At 37.4% G+C, this 17,658-nt stretch overlaps 1 protein-coding gene across 1 annotated transcript in view; it reads left to right on the plus strand.

The window, feature by feature from the left end:
• The window catches only part of CDH11 (cadherin 11), a gene marked incomplete at both ends in the record, with an annotated part of 52,482 nt that overhangs the window by 12,117 nt on the left and 22,707 nt on the right, over positions 1-17,658 (plus strand). The window contains 2 exons of the mRNA XM_080704245.1: positions 3,838-4,025; positions 9,833-10,086. Of these exons, the coding sequence (XP_080560371.1) occupies positions 3,838-4,025; positions 9,833-10,086 (442 nt within the window). The remainder of the gene's footprint in view (positions 1-3,837; positions 4,026-9,832; positions 10,087-17,658) is intronic.

Genomic DNA, 17,658 nt, shown 5'->3' on the forward strand with positions numbered 1-17,658 from the left:
TGGACCGGTTTCACAGCCATGAACCTGAATGAGATTTGGAGAAAGCCAACTTAGAGCAGGTTGTTTTAAGCATTCCTATATATTATAGTTATCTATAGAGAGACATTTCCACCACGCCTTCAATGTGAAGGCCAGGATAGAGTAAGCTGAATATGAGTCCAGATGGAAAATATCCAAAACCAAATAAGGTAAAAACAGACATTGCAAATGATAAAGCCATGTAGAGAAAACCAAAATAAAAGAGGTTAAGTAATGTGCCCAATACTCTCAGCTTAGTGCTAGAGGCAAGTTTTCTAAGCCTTGCTTCTCTTCATTGTGTCTCCCACAGAATATTCTTAACATGTATGTCACTGTCAACATGATTTACATCATGATATGAGACTATAATGCACCAATAAAAGCATTCAAAATGTGAAAGTACAAATAGGATAATTTCAAATTTCACTCCCCTGCTGAAAACTTCCCAGTGGCTTCCCAAAGCTTAAACAAAACTGGGTCTTTTTCATCTTCTGCAATGTCCACTTTATCTAACTGAGCCCCAAACTACCTACTTGCTCCCATCCCTTAAGAGCAGGCTCATTTGTCAAATTTGCTTCTTGCTATTTTGTGTATATTCGGAAGGTTACCATCTTGGGGCTTCACGATTGGCTGTTCCTGGGCCTGAAACATTTATTCCCCAGATCTTCTCACCCTTGTCTCGCTCAGTCCTTTTGTTGGAGTTCTGACGCCCTCTTCTAAAAACTGGTTTCTTTGGCTGGGCTTGATGGTCCACACCTTTAATCCCAGTAGGTAATTAGGAAGCTGAGAAAGGAGGATTACAGGTTTGAAGCCAGGCTCATCAACTAAGTAAGACCCTGTTTCAGAATAAATAAGGCAAGTCAAGCATGGTGGCACACACTTGCAATCACAGCATTTGAGAGGCTGAGGCCAGAGGATCATGCTTCGAGGACAGCCTCAGTTACTTAGCGAGCCCCTTCACAAATCAGTGAGACTCTTTCAAAAGTAAAAAGACTAAAAATAGGACTGAGGGTGTAGCTTGAAGGTACAATGCCCCTTAGTTCCATCCCCAGTAGCGCAAACATAAATAAATAAATTAATTATTAAAATAAAATAAGGCAAGCTGGACGTGGTGATATAGGCTTGTAATCCAAATACTTGGGAGGCTGAGACAGAAGGATGCTGAGTTCATGTAATTGTGAGTTGTGGAGGACCTCAGATACTCATTGAGGCCCTCTGCAAATTAGTGAGACCCTGTTTCAAAATAAAAATGTGAAAATAGGGTTGGGGCCAGGCATAGTGGTGCATGCTTGTAATCCCAGCATTCAGGAGGTTAAAACCTGAGGATCACAGTTCATGGACAGCCTCATCTACTTAGTGAGGCCCTTCGCAACTCAGTGAGACCCTGTTTCAAAAATAAAAAAATACTAATAAATAAGGCTGGGAGGTTAGTGCAGAGGTATAGTGCCCCTGGGTTCCATCTCCAGTACTGCAAACAAACAAACAAAAAATAGGTCTGGGGGTGTATCTCATAGGTATAATGTCCTGGGATTAATCCCCAGTACCATAAAATAAATAAATAAATAAATAATAAATAAATAAGAAGGCTGGGTGTGACTCAGAATGTGTCTGACTTCAATCCCCAGTACCCTAAATTAAATTAAATTAAATTAAAAGCATATTTTATCTGACCTCATGGTTCAAAATTAGTATTTAACACAAGTATATACATTCACTCAGATTCCTTCACATAGATAAACATACTACCACAGATATGTGTGTGTGTCTTACACATTTATCTACAAGCTCACCCATGCATAACATATTCACACACATAATTACACACTTTCACACCCACTATTACAGCTCAAATATCTATCCACATATGGCCCATCACATTCATACACAATCATACTCTCACATATACTACCATACACTTACTCATTACCCTTCACTGCTTTCTATACTTTAGTTTTTAATTGCCTAGGAAGGACGAGTTTGTCTAATTTTGAGTTTACATTTTTATTCTTATTGCCTTCAGTGTGCCTCACTAAAGGAGGAATCTTCATTATTCTGCTGACTACTGAGTTTCTTCAGGTCAGAACAGTGGCTACCACATATCAGTTCCACATGAAATGCTCAAAAAATGGAGGGCCACACTGTGGGAAAGCTTTGTGGAAGGTCGTGCTTAATATAGAGCTGAAGGAAGAGGGTCACATGTACCACCAGAGTGCTGGCTGCATGTGTCACTCGGAACTGCATTTTGATGGAAAACTACAATGCACCGATAAAAGCATGCTCAGTGAGACTCTGTTTTAAAATAACAGATAAAACCGGGCGTGATGGTGCACGCTTGTAATCCCAGCATTCGGGAGGCTGAGACTGGAGGATCGCCGTTCGCGGACAGCCTCAGCTACTTAGTGAGGCCCTCTGTAACTCAGTGAGACCCGGTTTCAAAATAAAGAAGAACAAATTGGGCAGGGGGTGTAGCTCAGAGGTCGAATCCCCCTGGGTTCCATTTCCAGGCCTGAAAAAAAAATAATAACAGGTTAAAAAATAGGGCAGAGGAGTATAGATCAGAGGTCAAATCCCCTTGGGTTCCATCCTCAGACCTGTAAAAACAAGAAAAAAGAAAAGAAAAAAGCATACATACAAAAAATAAAGGAAGAAGAAAGAAAAATATGAAAACATCACCATCTCCCACTCTATGGCTTAAATTTATATTTATTTGGTGATTTCTTCTAATAATTGAAATTTTCATTTTAGCATGATAAATGGTAAAATTTACATTTGATTTGATTTTAAAATAAATATGGAAGGGCTGGTGGTTTAGCTCGGGAGTAGAATGCCCCTGGGTTCCATCCCCAGTACAGTAAAAATAATAAATAAATAAATAAATAAATAAATAAATAAGTAAAAAAGTAGCATGCATTAAACAAATAAAGGTGAAGCTGCCACTCCTGGCTGCTTATGCCTATAATCCCAGTACCTGTGAGGTTGAGAAAAGAGAATCATAATTTAGAAGCCAGCTTCAGAAACTTAGGCCCTTTGAAACTTAGTGAGACCTTGTTTCAAAGTAAATATTAAGCTGGGAGTGTTGGCGCACGCTTGTAATCCCTGGGTTTGGGAGGCGGAGACAGGAGGATCGCACAGGTTCGAAGCCAGCCTAGCTGGCTTAAGAGACCCTGTTTCCAAATAAAAATATAAAATAGGTCTGGGAGTGTAGCCCGAAGGTAGAAAGGTTTCCAGGAACCCCAGTACAACCAAAAAAATAAAAAATAAATAAAAATTATTTAATTAATTAAAGAAGGATCGGGATTGTAACTCAAGGGGATAATGCTCTTGGGTTCAATTCCCTGTACCAACAGTACATAAATGCAGAGCTATGAAAGACTTCTAAGGAAGGGTGCTTGTTTCTGTTTGTTTGTTTCTGGGTACTTGGCAGTGCATTAAGTGAGCCTTGAAATTAACTCATGGACCATCCTAAAGACACCAAAAGAAGACTCAGTGGCTTGACTGTAGGGAAGACATATGTGGTTTTCCATTGTTCTCTGTTGAGAATGTAGTGGACCATTGTTTTCCTTTCTCACATGTAGAAGGTGACTCCAGCATTTCCCTGAGGACCCCAGTATTATTTTATTGTCCTCTGTCATACTTTCCTTTTTTGGCAAGCGGGCCACCTAGAACCTCCCTCCCTTCTACTCACTTTTCTCCTGTTTTCAATCACTAGAAAATCTAATTGAAACCCCTTTGAGAATTTTATTGGGATGCAATGAAATCTGAAGTCTTAGAGCCGCCACATAGAAAGGAAAAATAAAAGTAGATGTCTTCTTCTTCTAGGCGTATACCAGATGTCTATATCAGAAGCAGCTGTCCCCGGGGAGGAAGTGGGAAGAGTAAAGGCTAAAGACCCAGACATTGGAGAAAATGGCTTAGTCACATACAACATTGTTGATGGAGATGGTATGGAATTGTTTGAAATCACAACGGACTATGAAACACAGGAGGGCGTGGTGAAGCTGAAAAAGGTGAGTTAGAGTTAAATAATCTGAGGTGTCACTGGTGTGGGTTGTTCTGCCAAGGCAACATGGCAGAAGACAGGGAGTTGAAGGTTAAGACATGATGGTATGGGCCACTGAGGGCTGATCTTACTTTGCAGTCCAGGGCTGAGCTCTAAGGAGATAACAAAACTGTGTCTAGAACTTTCCTCTACTGTAGAGAAAGATGAGGAAAAGAACCCAAGGTGCCTGCCCAAGATTGCTGGTTAGATGTCCGATGTTTTGTTCCTATTCTGTGGTGGAAGGAAAGATAATTGGATAAATTGTGGAAAAACAGCCCTGAGTTCCTTTAGCTTTGCCCAGCTGAGTCTGTTAATATCAGTTCTTTGGAATTTCTCCTACTTCAAATGTCCAAGGTAAACTGTGTGGCCAGATCCTGGTTGAAACTTGAACCAATCAATTCTTTTCTTGCTTTTCTTTCAAAATTGAGTATGAAAGCCGGGTGTGGTGGTGCACCTTTGTGATCCCAGCATTCAGGAGGCTGAGACCACAGGATCACTGTTCACAGACAGCCTCAGCTATTTAGTGAGGCCCTCTGCAACTTAGTGAGACCCTGTTTCACAATAAGGAACAAAAAATAAGGCAGGGGTGTAGCTCAGAGATCGAATTCCCCTAGATTCCATCCCCAGACCCGCCAAAATAATAAAAAATAAATAAATCTGAAGAAACAACAATAGACTTTTCCCCACAGTCAGATTAGCATTAGAAACATGTCCCATGGGTTAATTCATTACAAAGAGGAGTTTATGACTTTTTCTTGTTGTGGTTAGTAAATCTAACATTTACTCGATAAGGAACTACTAGTCACACACAGCCTGAGCCTCTTACAAACATCCACTCATTTATTGTTAATAAACAAAAAACAACCATATGAAATAAACGGTTGTGTCCAAATGAGCACCAATACCTCATCTTAACTTTAAAATCAAGACTCAGATTTCATAGTTAGACCTAGTCTCAGTCAAACAGCTACAGATGTGGAATGAACACTTCGCATATGTTAGAACAACTTTCCTCTTAAGACATTTTCAAAACAGCTGAGCCAGAAAGGGCTTATCAAGGAGAGTCAGATAAAATTCACTTTCAAGTAAGGAACTAGTTACAGTATATCCTAAAATGGTCCCCACCTCCCACCCCCAGATTTACCACTTGAAAAATCAACACCTCTCTATCATCAAAGTGCACAGAGCATCAAATCCGAATCAGATGATGGGATTACCTTGGTTTCAATCAAGCATGCATTTTTCTACTTGGTTTTTATAGCATGAATATTAAGCTTCTTGGTGTGATAGGAAAGACTGGAGTATAGTGACACTAATAAAAATTAATTTGAAGAATCAACAAAGAGAACACTAAGTGGAGAAAGACAAGGATGGGGAGGGGTAAAATTGGTCCTGCCAGGACTATTTCAGTAGGGGCAGCAAGGATCGGTGTGCTCTCAGAAGCTAGCCTTTTATAACAGTTGGAATTATGTTAAGTTTGGGGAAATAGAAGATGAAGAGCAAAGAGAAATTAGAAAGATGACACTACTCATAAAATAGTAAAGAACATGGAGGATAAGAAAATTGGGGCGAACCTTGGATACTTGGAAAAATCTACCCTAGATCAGATGAATGGTAGGGGTGAGGCAACCTACCTGTCAGCCACAAGCAGATGGGGTAGCCATTCCTTATTTCTTTTCTGGAAAAGTAGCTGGGTGAATTGCGTGTAGCCTCGAGCTGTCAACTTGCTTTGTTAATTAATATTACTCTCCCTTGTGCTTGACATACTGACATATGAACATTGACATCAGCAATCCCTGCCTCCCATCCTTTGCTGCTTGAATAATTGGGTAGTTGTTTATGCTAAGGTTGTCACCTGTTTTCAGTGTATTCAGGGCATAAACACACACTGTGTTTCTACAATCCTGAATCATTTAAATCACCCCTATGGAACTCACGCATGGCAAATGAGCTCTCTGCATATGATTAACTTGTGCACTTTTTCCCCTATTCAGTATGAGCATTTCAGAAACTCAATACTTTCCTATAAAGGAATGATGTTTCAGTTTAAAACAGTTTAAAGGCACACTGGATTTAATTTGCAGCACAAAGGCCCAAATTACCACCAGAAAAAAATAACCAAAGGTGAATTAAACAGAAAAAAAAATGGGTCCTTATGGAAGCCATTATGTAAAATGTAATAGAATAAAATATTATATTTTTGTATTCTAATATATTTATATCAGTATAAATATCACATATTGATATATATTTATATATTACATATCTTTTAATATAACATTTTCATTTATTTCTTAATGCATTCATAATTTTTCTGCTAAGAGTTATAAATTTCATATTGTTTTCCAGAAAGTATCCTTATAAAAGCTGGAAATCTAAAGTGGAATAGACAGGGAGAACACAAAATTTCAGTGAAAAGACAATTAAAACATACAGACTTGTCTTAGTCTTGATGGTATTGACATTTTGGGCTGAATAATTCCTTTCTGTAAGGTGTTATTCTGGGCCTTGTAGGATGCTGAGCAGCATCTAGGCTGCTCCTTCGTATACATTCGTGAGGACACTCCACCTCACCCCAGCAGTGGTAGTAGTAGTAGCGATGATGATTATGAAGAAGAAGATGATGGTGGTGGTTGTGGTGGTAGATCTAGACATTGCCAAATACCTCTGGAGTGACTGAGAACAAAATCATTTCCATCTGGAAACAACCTGTAACTTTGAACAAATTTAAATATGAACAAATTTGAATATGAGTCTTGATAGTTGAAGAGGACTTTTTCCAGATATATATTAGAAGAAAAAAGGCAGAAAAGAAAGAGCTCATGAAGGACCGGTATCAATGAAAAGAGGACACACTTTTGAGTTTGCAATACATGCAGTCCTTAGAGTCCCAAGATAGATAGAGAAGGATCACTTGAGAAATCTTTGTTGGAATTTAAGGCAGACATTGAAAAGAATGGAGGGAGGGAGAGGAGGAAGTGAGGAGGCAGTGAAAGAGAAAAAAAAAATCAAGAAATAATCCGTAGATAGGTTCATTCCACTTTTTAAATAGTTTAGAAAATAATAAGTGCTTCTGGAGTTCTGACTCTGTGCCAAGACTTAATGGTTTACAAGAGAGAACCTGCTCTCAGGGTATTAGCCAATCTTTACATGGTTAGCTGAAGAACTCTGTAAAATAAAGACAACCCTTTTCAGTGGCTTAGTAGACACAGGAAGGGAAATGCAGTCTGTTCACGGCAATACCCTTGACCAAATGGAGATCTCATTTAATGCAGAGAAATCCTACATTCTGAGTTGTTTATTTTCAACTGAATAAACTTGTGACTCAGTATGAGAGCAGCATTATAAGACATCTTAACTATTCCCTATTTTAATAGAACTGTATTTATGTCTGATTTTTTTCACTATATTCTTTGTCCACATGTATAAAGATGTGGATATATAACATTTAGCACGTTTGCAATCATAGTGTGATCTGATTTGTTAACTTAATGTCACATCATAAACATTTTACATGCTGTTACATTATATACATAATCATTTTTAATGACTACATAACATCTCATCCTATCAATGGACCATTATTTCCTTAATAAAATCTCACAGTTGGATTTGGCATTTTGCGTATACATTTCCCCAGATTAGATATAACCTTCTATTATATCTCAAAAATATTCTGCATTTTTGAATATTGTTTGTTTTCGTTTTTCAGCTGAATTAATCCCTCGGGGAGAATTTTCCGAGGTAGGGATTAACGAACTAGGGGGTATTGAGATTTTTATGGTTTATGCAATGTGTTGCCTCATTTAGCTTTATTTCAACTACTCATAACATGGGTATAAATGTTCACAGGGGAAAATACCTCAAAGCTTTTTTGGAAGGAGGAAGGGAATAAACTGTAAATAAATGCTTGAATGTTACTCAGCCATCAGCACTGCTCCTCATTCAGTCATAACGATGGGTGCATATGATCATGAGGTAGTGTCATTCTTCGGCTTTGAAGAAGCAAAGATCAGCAGGGCTCAGTAGATCCTTTGGGGCTGCTCCCCCGCTGACAGGAGAAGGGAATGAGAGGCTGCAGAAGGTAAGAAGTCACACAAATCTGCTTAGGCTTGCTTAGGAGGACTTCCCAAGGCAGTAGGGCTTAGAATCTCACCTGGGAAGGGGCAGTCCAGGCAAACACTTACCAAGACCTGGAGATCCTGGCTTGGGATAATCTGGATGAAAAATCTGTCAGTGAGACTGAGACATGACTATCTTCAACATCAACAGTGTTTCCCAGATGGAATTTAGATTTGAGTATTTAGACACAGGCCTACACCAAATTCAAAAGGTTCTGCTCTGGGGGCATCAACAAACTCGCTGAGAATTTTTTTTATTTTCTGATTACAAATTACCTGGTCTCAGAGCTATCATATTCAAGTTCTTGATTCTGTCTAGTAATTACAGAGATTTCGAAGAAATTGCAGCAATCTCATATCTTCAGCCTATAAATATCAATTCTTCTGCTCAGGGACACAGCCAGGAGGAGCTGCTGGGTGCCGCCCAAGATGATAGGGAGGCTGAGGACAGACTTAGCTGTAGGAAAAGGGAGTTTTTCCTCACTGCAGAGAGGTGGAGGTGGGAATATGGTAAAGTGTCAAGGATGTTGAATGAGCTTAGCTTTCCTGAAATTGTGATCATTCTTGGGGTTGTATAAAATTAGGTCAGGATTAAGCCCCACGATATTGTATGTTCATTCAAAATAAGTGTTTGCCAGGCAAATGACAACAGTCTGGCAGGCAGACGCTTGCCTTAAAAGATCAGGGTTATTTGGCATGCTAATTAAAAAGTTGTTTCCTAAGCACTTGGGCTTGCTTCTTGGCCACAATTTTTTTTTTTTTTTTACCCTTTGCTGACTCATTCACTGTATTTCTGAATCTCATACAAAATTAAGGAGTACCTACTTATCACCCATTTTCTTATATCTGCAGGCATTCAAATATTGCTTCCCATTTTTCTCATATCTTTGTTAGAATTTATATTGCTTATATTTGTTTTCTTTAAATAGCCCATCTTTTGTATACATATTTTTTTTTTCAAAAGGAAGTGTTGTCTTTCCTTTTTGTGTGTGGTACTGGGGATGGAACCCAAGGGCATTCTACTCTGTGCTACACCCCTAGCCCCTAGTTTTTCTTTCTCTCTTTCTTTCTTTCTTCCTTCCTTCCCTCCCTTCCTTCCTTCCTTCCTTTTATTTATTTATTTATTTATTTATTTATTTATTTATGGTAGTGGGGTTCCTGTAAACCCTTCTACCTCTGTGCTACACTCCCAGATCTAATATATATATATATATATATATATATATATATATATATATATATACATATATATATATATATATACTTTTTTTTTTTTTTTTTACTTTGGAAACAGGGTCTCTTAAGCCAGCAAGGCTGGCTTAGAACCTGCATGATCCTCCTGCCTTCACCTCCCAAGCGCGGGGATTACAAGCATGCACCATGCCCTGCTTTATTCTTTATTTTGAAACAGGGTGTCACTGAGTTGCAGAGGATTTTACAAAGTAGCTGAGGTTGTCCCATTAAGCTCATCCCACTTTTAAGCAATTGATTTGCCTGATTCTCTGACCAAATGACTCAGGTAATTGGGTATTGACTATACTTTGATTTTCTATCTTTGAGAAACTATTTACTTTGTCCTCTATAACAATCAGATCTTTCTCTTCCATTATCCTTTCGAGGAATTTTTTTCTTAATGTTCTTTTCATTCTCACAGCCTGTAGATTTTGAAACCAAAAGAGCATATAGCTTGAAGGTCGAGGCAGCCAACGTGCACATTGACCCAAAGTTCATCAGCAACGGACCTTTCAAGGACACTGTGACTGTCAAGATCTCAGTAGAAGATGCGGATGAGCCCCCCATGTTCTTGGCCCCAAGTTATATTCATGAAGTCCAAGAAAATGCAGCCGCTGGCACTGTGGTGGGGAGAGTGCATGCCAAAGACCCTGATGCTGCCAACAGCCCAATAAGGTACCAATGCATGTATTTTAAGGGCTTGAACAGGGAATATTCGCCGCAAGAGATTCAGGAAAAGACCCATAAGAACCACATTCTTCCATTTCTGAAAATGTTCAAATGCATCATGTTTAGGGGAATTTCAACAAGATTAAGACAGAATAACATAGAGGGCTGGCATTATAGCACAGAGGTACAATTCACTGGTGTTCAGTCTGTCAAAAAAGATGTAGAAGAAGGAGAACTTGAAGAAATGAACTTTAGTTTGCCTCTGCTATTACTTTTTGGATAACTTGGTTCAAATACATAATTTCTTTTTGGAGCAGATTTCCCAGTGTACACTGGATGATATAACTCTTAGCTGGGCCTGTATGCTTTAAGAAAGTGCGGTAAAGTATAGAGATTATGAAATAATTGTAGTAATTACAATTTCTTGAAAATCTTCATATGCTCCAGTTACTATACTGGATGTGCTAGACATATGATCTAGTTTATTCCCTCAACTTTATATTTTCATGAATTGTTATCTTTTTAAGTGGAAAGAAAATCGGGTCTCTACAAGATAAAGTGACTTGTAGCATAATTTGTGCGCAGAAATCTAGGAAAATAAGCTCTGTCCAATCGCTGCTGAGCACTTTAAGCAAGCAACAAAGTGCCAGACACCTTTAGTGTGTTTTTACTATTATTAACACAGTTTTGTCATTTATAATACAAAAGAATCCCACTTCCCCAATCCTGTCCAGTAAGGCTAATGGTGAAAACCAAGCGAGAAGGGAACTGAACCATAGATTAAAACATTTATTCTCGACCCAACCCTTCCCTGAATCAGATTATGGGGAAGGTTTCTCCATAGCCACGACTGCACCTCTCATTTATCTCTTGCCTAGATTCCTTTCTGGGCTCATTTGCGGTCTTCCTGCCTCCAGTCTTTCAGTGATTATTCTTTCAGCAATACTGTAGCAGGAGTAACTATGATAAAACGCACATCCAAATATCACATTATACTAACAGCAACAACAAAATCAGCCATCAAATTGTTCCGCATACTTCTTCCCTCCAAAGTAATCTAGACTCTCTTTATCAGTTGAAGGATCTTCTCTGAACCCCTCACCTCAGTGCCATTCGCTGAAGCACCTGTGCCCTTTCCTGTCCTCATTCTATGCTTGTCCTTCTTTCTGGTTAGAGTCCCGGCCTTCTCAGTTTGCTACTCTGCACTCACATTGTCTACTTCCACTTAGATGCGGCCTTTTTAAGAGACCTTCCAAGGTTCACTAGAGATGGATGAGAGGTCTTTTCCACTAGCTCTCACCTCACATCACCCACTATGCTACATCATGGTGACACCTGAGGGCTGGAGACATGTCTGTGTAGTTCAGCAAAGGATGAAGTACATCCGGCAGGTCAAATATAGTCTCAAGCTCTATTTCTGTCTGTCTGTATCTCTCTCCCTTTGTTTCTTACAAATATACCATGGAACATAAAAAGTACTTTTTCAAAGAGCATGAACTTTTGGTCTTTAGTATATTTCAAAAGGTTGTTCAACTATTACCACTGTCTACTTCTAGAACATTTTCATCAATCCAAACATAAATCTCCAAACCCCAGTAATCATTAATCTACTCTGTACGATCTTTTTTAAAATTCATTGCATTTTATGCGCATGAAGTAATAAAATATATAGTCTTATGTAACTGGATTTTGGACATTTAATATGTTTTTGAGGTTCAATTATGTTATAGAATGTATTTATTTTATTTGTTTTATTGCTAATAGTATGCCATGGCATAGTCAATCTAAACTATATTTTAGTCATGTTATTTTGAGACACATTTGGATTGTTTTCACTTTGGGCTATCATAGATAACACTGCTACAAGCACTTCCATTTCCATACATGTGTTTGTAGACATGTCTTCTTCCCACCCCTTCAAGTTTATATCTAGAAGTGGAACTGCTGGGTCATAAACACCACACCATTTTATATTCACATCAGCAGAGATTAAGGATTCTAATTTTCTTGTATGTCCATCAACGCTTGTTATTGTCTCTTTTAATTGCAGCCGTCCTAGGGAGTAGGAAGTGACACGTCACTGTGGTTTGACCTGTATCTCTCAAGGACTAGTGATATTGAGCATCTCTCCACACATTTGCCATCTGTGTATCTACTTGGGGAAAAATATCTCTTCAAATTTCTTGCCCATTCTGCAATTGCATTATCTTTCTATTATTGCATTGTTAACATTCTTTATATATTCCGGATGTTAGGCTTGCACATGTTTTATCTCATTTCATGAGTCATCTTTTCACTTTCTTGATAATATCCTTTAAGGTACAATTTTTTTTTTAGAAAATGTTGATGAAGACCATTTTTTCTCCATTTGCTTCTGATTGTAGGTATCATAACTCAGAGATCATAACCTAATATAAGTAATGAATATTCATGCCTATATTTTATTTTAAGAACTTTTGTGGTTTTATCTCTTACATTTGGGGGGATCTTTGTTTTGAATAAGCATATATTGTGAAGTAAAAGCTCAACTTTATTATTATGCATGTGAATACTTGTATCATCATTACTTGTTAGAAAGATCCTTATTTTCATTTGAAGGGCCTTGGTCCCTTTTTAAAAATGGATACATGTTTGGTTTTGAGCTCTCAATTTTATCTCATTGATTGATGTGCCAATACAACATCGTTTTGATTTTCATAGCTTTGTAGTACATTTTTAAATCATCCTTCAATTTTCTTTTCACCGCCTATTTTATATAAATAAATTTTTAGGAAAAGAGTCACACCTTTCATTTGCAATAATCAGTGACTGCTTTCATGCTACAAGGATAGTGTTGATAAAGGTTTTATATCCTTTACAACCTAAATGATTTATTAGCAAGCCAACAACGTACAATGTTTACTGAACCCTGTTTGGTCATCGCTCATTCTTCTACTAAACATAGTACACAACAGTAGTGGGTGTCTAATAAATATTAATTGAATGAGTAAATGAAAAAACACCTAATTTGGCTTAGAAATTCAAGCTCACACTATTTCAGTGTAAAAGGTATGTATGGAAGTGATAATATTTCATATATTGAGGTTCCATTCTGCTATAGAATGTAACCGTATTTCATTTGTTTTATTGCTAATGATATTTCATTGAATGGTATGGCACAACCATATTTTATTCATGTTATTTTGGTGACCATTCATTCAAGGTACCTAAATTGAGAATACACTGAAGGCTCTCAATCTTCTTTAAGAAGGGCATATGTATATGGCAAAAGTTCTTAAATATATATATTATATATGTATAATATATATTATACATATTATATATGTATAATATGTATAATATATATTATATATGTATAATATATAATATATATAATATATATGACCTAAACTGACAATTCCCCAATATAAAGTCATGTAATAGTCAACAGATACAAGAAAACGTATTCATTATCACTAACCAAGGAAATGCAAATCAATATCACACTAAGATCTCACCTCACTCCAGTTAGAATAACTACTAGGAAAAAAAAAATCAAACAAACAAACAAATGCCCCTAAACATTCAAAATAAAACTACCATATGATCTAGAAACCCCACCATTAGTGTGCATTCAAAGAAAATATAATCAGCAAGTTGAAGGGACATGTGCACTCTCATGTTTATTTTAACCCTACTCCTAGTAGCTAAGATACGGAATTAACATAAATATACATCGACAGATGAATGGATAAAAGATGAGGAAAAAAAAAATATATATATATATATGAGTGTGTGTGTGTATGTGTGTGTGTGTGTGTGTGTGTGTGTGTGTGATCTATGTCATGGAATACTATTCAACAACAAGAAAGCACAACAGCCTGTTATTTTTCATTCTCAACACCACCGTGTTAAGGAATATAAGACTGGCAAAAGAGCAAACACTGCGTGATCTTATTCATTGTACACTGTAAGAAAGTTTATCTCATAAAAGTTGAGAGTAAAAAAATGGTCACCAGAAGCAGGGGAGAATAGAAGGACAGGGAATTTGGGAACATCCAGAGAGAATGGCTAATGCATACAATGTTAGATAGAGTGACTAAGTTCTAGCATAGTTCTTTTGCACAGTAGGGTGATATTTGCTATGGATAATGTATATTTCAAGTAAGTAGAAGAGAGGGTTTTTATTTTTATTTTTTATTTTTTATTTTTTGGTGGTACTGGGGTTCCTGGAAGCACTTCTACCTCCAGGCTACACTCCCAGACCTATTTTTACATTTTTATTTGGAAACAGGGTCTCCTAAGCCAGCGCACGCGGCTGGCTTCGAACCTGCATGATCCTCCTGTCTCTGCCTCCCAAGCGTGGGGATTACAAGCGTGAGCCACCATGCCCGGCTAGAAGAGAGGGTTTTAAATGTACTCACCACAAGGAAATGGTAAAACATAGATATGTTAATAACTTTGATTTGATCATTATGCCATGTATATATTTTTAAACATAATTATATTCATAAATATGCAATTATTATGTGTTAATACTTTAAAAAAATACACTACAAAGCCACAGCATAAAAAGTAAAATAAAAGGGATCTGAATGCAAAAAAATATTGTAGGCAATTAAGTTTTTCCTTTTATATGAAGGAAAATAGTGCCAAGGCAGAAAGAATTTCTGTGTACTGATTTTTTTTAATACTGTTTCTTTTTGGGAAAAGAGACAATTACCACTTTAGAGTAATTTTTAGTAGCAAAACCATATGTTTCATGAAGTTTTTCATGTGAATTCTCATTAAAACCCTTTGATACTATGACTGTACTAAGATCCAGTAGATAATAACAATGGGGCTCAGGTTCTGATGTGATTTTCTTATAGTCAATCAGTCAATGTTGGAGAGAATGGATGGTAGCCCAGATTCACCCCAAGTCCATTCTGAGTACTTACTTTAACCTATTGGCCAATAATGGAGATATTTCCCTAGAATGCTTGACTTCTGTGTTATTTCTATGCAGGAGATACAGTATGTTATGACAAAGGACTCTGGTAACATCTTTAAAGTACTTAAAAGAGTTCATGGTGCGAGGTTCAAATGAGTTAGTTGTCTTTGACCTAGAATATTAAGGTGCGTTAACAACTTTTCAGAAGCGCAATGACGTAAAGACAAGTGGAGCAAGTATTCATTTCCTCTGCACTTCATTGTTTGCAAGAATCCACATCTGCAACTGGTTATTTGGGTCATGTTTTCAGTGGTAGCTGTTCTGGGCATGTAGGCAATTTCCATGTCTATAATTATCTATCGATACTAAATATTGAACTTGAGCCAATCCCCACCCCACCTACTTGGGTTCCTGTTCTTAGAACTGCCAGATAAATAATGAAAGAACATTCAAGTTTGTTTAATCAACAGATCTCTTATTCTCACTGCCTACTTTCTTGATTGCTTTCCTTTATGTTTAAGGGAATTTGTGCCCTTGGACATGTAGGTAAGTCCTTATAGTATCCCCCAAACTTTTAGCTCTTTAGACATTTTGCAAATCTTTTTAATGTAGGAATCCAGAGCATGAGATACATTTTTATTTAGCATTTTACTTCTTTCCTGAAATATTCGTTCCCCTTAGTGTTTTTTTTTTTTAATTGACACTAACTAGCTCATGTCTCATTTAGGTGATGTCTTCTTTAGTATTTGATCAGGCACTAGGGGCTCACTAAGGCTCAGCTTTTTTACTTTGACCTTTCTCTCTGCCCATTCACCTGTAAGGTTTTCACTCATGCTATGATTGCATTGAATTGATGCTCCTGATTCTCTGCCGCTGGGCTGATCATCTTCCCCAATTCTAATTCTCTATTTATTACACTGTCTGCTGCACATTTCCATCCACTTGCTTTTTCTTTTACTGGCTTGCTCATTCACTGAAAATATATATTTCAGATCAGACTGACTGTGACATACTTAAAAAACAAAAAGAGCTAATTACACCCCTGCCTACCACAGTTGAATCTTCACTCTCAGCCTTGTAGCATATCCCTAGTTGAATGCCAATCTCTTCTTTCTGCTAAATTAACCTTCCTTTGTGTCTTTCAATATCTCCACCTCTGAAATACTCAGGCTAGAAACTATTTAAGACTCTTCCAGCTTCCTACAGATATCCAAATGTCCACTGAGTCCTGCTGATACTTTCTTCATCACATACATTTTTCCCCATCTTTCACCCAATACCTACCTCTAGTCACCCTCATGCATTATACACTAGATCAGATCCTTCAGGGTTTTATTTTTTTTGTTTTTTTCTTCACTATCTCTTGCTCAGACCATCTTGCTGCCTAACCTGCCTTATTAGTGCCCTAAGTAACCTGATTTTATGTCTTTGCCTCTTTGTTCAGAAGCCTTCCATAATTTCTCATTGACTGTAGGATGACAGTCACCCTCCATGATCTGACCTCAGCATAACAGTAGCAGCAACAACAATAACAGTAACAGCTATTGTTGGCTGCATTGCATACTGTATGTAAGGCATGAGAATATATCTTACACATCTATTATATCATTTAAACCTCACAGATAATATGGAAGTTAGGTACCATTAACATCCTGGTTTAAAAGATAAACATGTAAAGTTCAAAGCTCTTAAGTGCCTTTCTAACACCACATCATTTATCTTATAAGTAGTAGAGTTTAAAGTTGTACCTAGGACTTTCCAAATCAAGACCCATGCTGGTAATTTCTAGCAAACAATGAATTGACTTACTATCTTTCCTATTGCGTATGTGCTGTCATGCCATTTAAATCAAAAGCTCCCTTTTAGCAAGAAATATATTTTCTATTACTTTTCCACACAGTAGTATGTGCTGAAGGCTCAGTTACTGACATTTGTGACATGTGTGACCACGTTCAGTTCATCACTGGGGAAGGGGACTCTTCATTTCATTCCCATGGAAAGTTGTAAAACTAAAGAATATCAGAGATGAGCTCATGTCTTATATACTGTAATTCCTGTTCAGTGAGTAGACCTTCCTTCCTGGAAAGAACATTACTTGGCATTGAAAGAGCTGAGCCCCAAGTTTGGCTCCCCCAGAACTAGACATAGGCCATTTGCAAATTTAATCTTTCATAAATATAGAAGAGTAACCCTTCTGATATTCATTGTCTTGGCTACCTCTAAATATTCTTTGTTGACAATCAATAAATGTTTTCCAATATGCCTATTCTACAAAATTTGGGGAAACATAGCAAAGACCTCTAATCACAGGAAACCACCCAATTATGAAGCACAGCATGCTCTCTGAATTAACATAACACATCTTTCCTTTGCTCTGTTTGGAATTGGTATGACTGAGTAGAATGGAAGGGGCTTTGGAATTCAATAGACTCATTAAAACCAAGGCTCCGATATTTATTAATTCTGCATACCCTGGGCAAGTTATTTTTCCTTACTGTTTTTCAGTAGGAAAAGAATATCTTGCCAGAGATATACTCCAATAATAACCTGGAAACTCTTCCATAATTTGTTAGAAAAGGGGTGAATTTCTTAGTGGGCAAGAGTAAGTAAAACATGCCTATGTTGTTAAGCACAGCCTGCAGACAGCAGGGTGTGAGAAAATGTCC

The sequence above is a fragment of the Muscardinus avellanarius genome, assembly GCF_963383645.1.
Source record: "Muscardinus avellanarius genome assembly, chromosome: 10".
Taxonomy (NCBI): Eukaryota; Metazoa; Chordata; class Mammalia; order Rodentia; family Gliridae; genus Muscardinus; species Muscardinus avellanarius.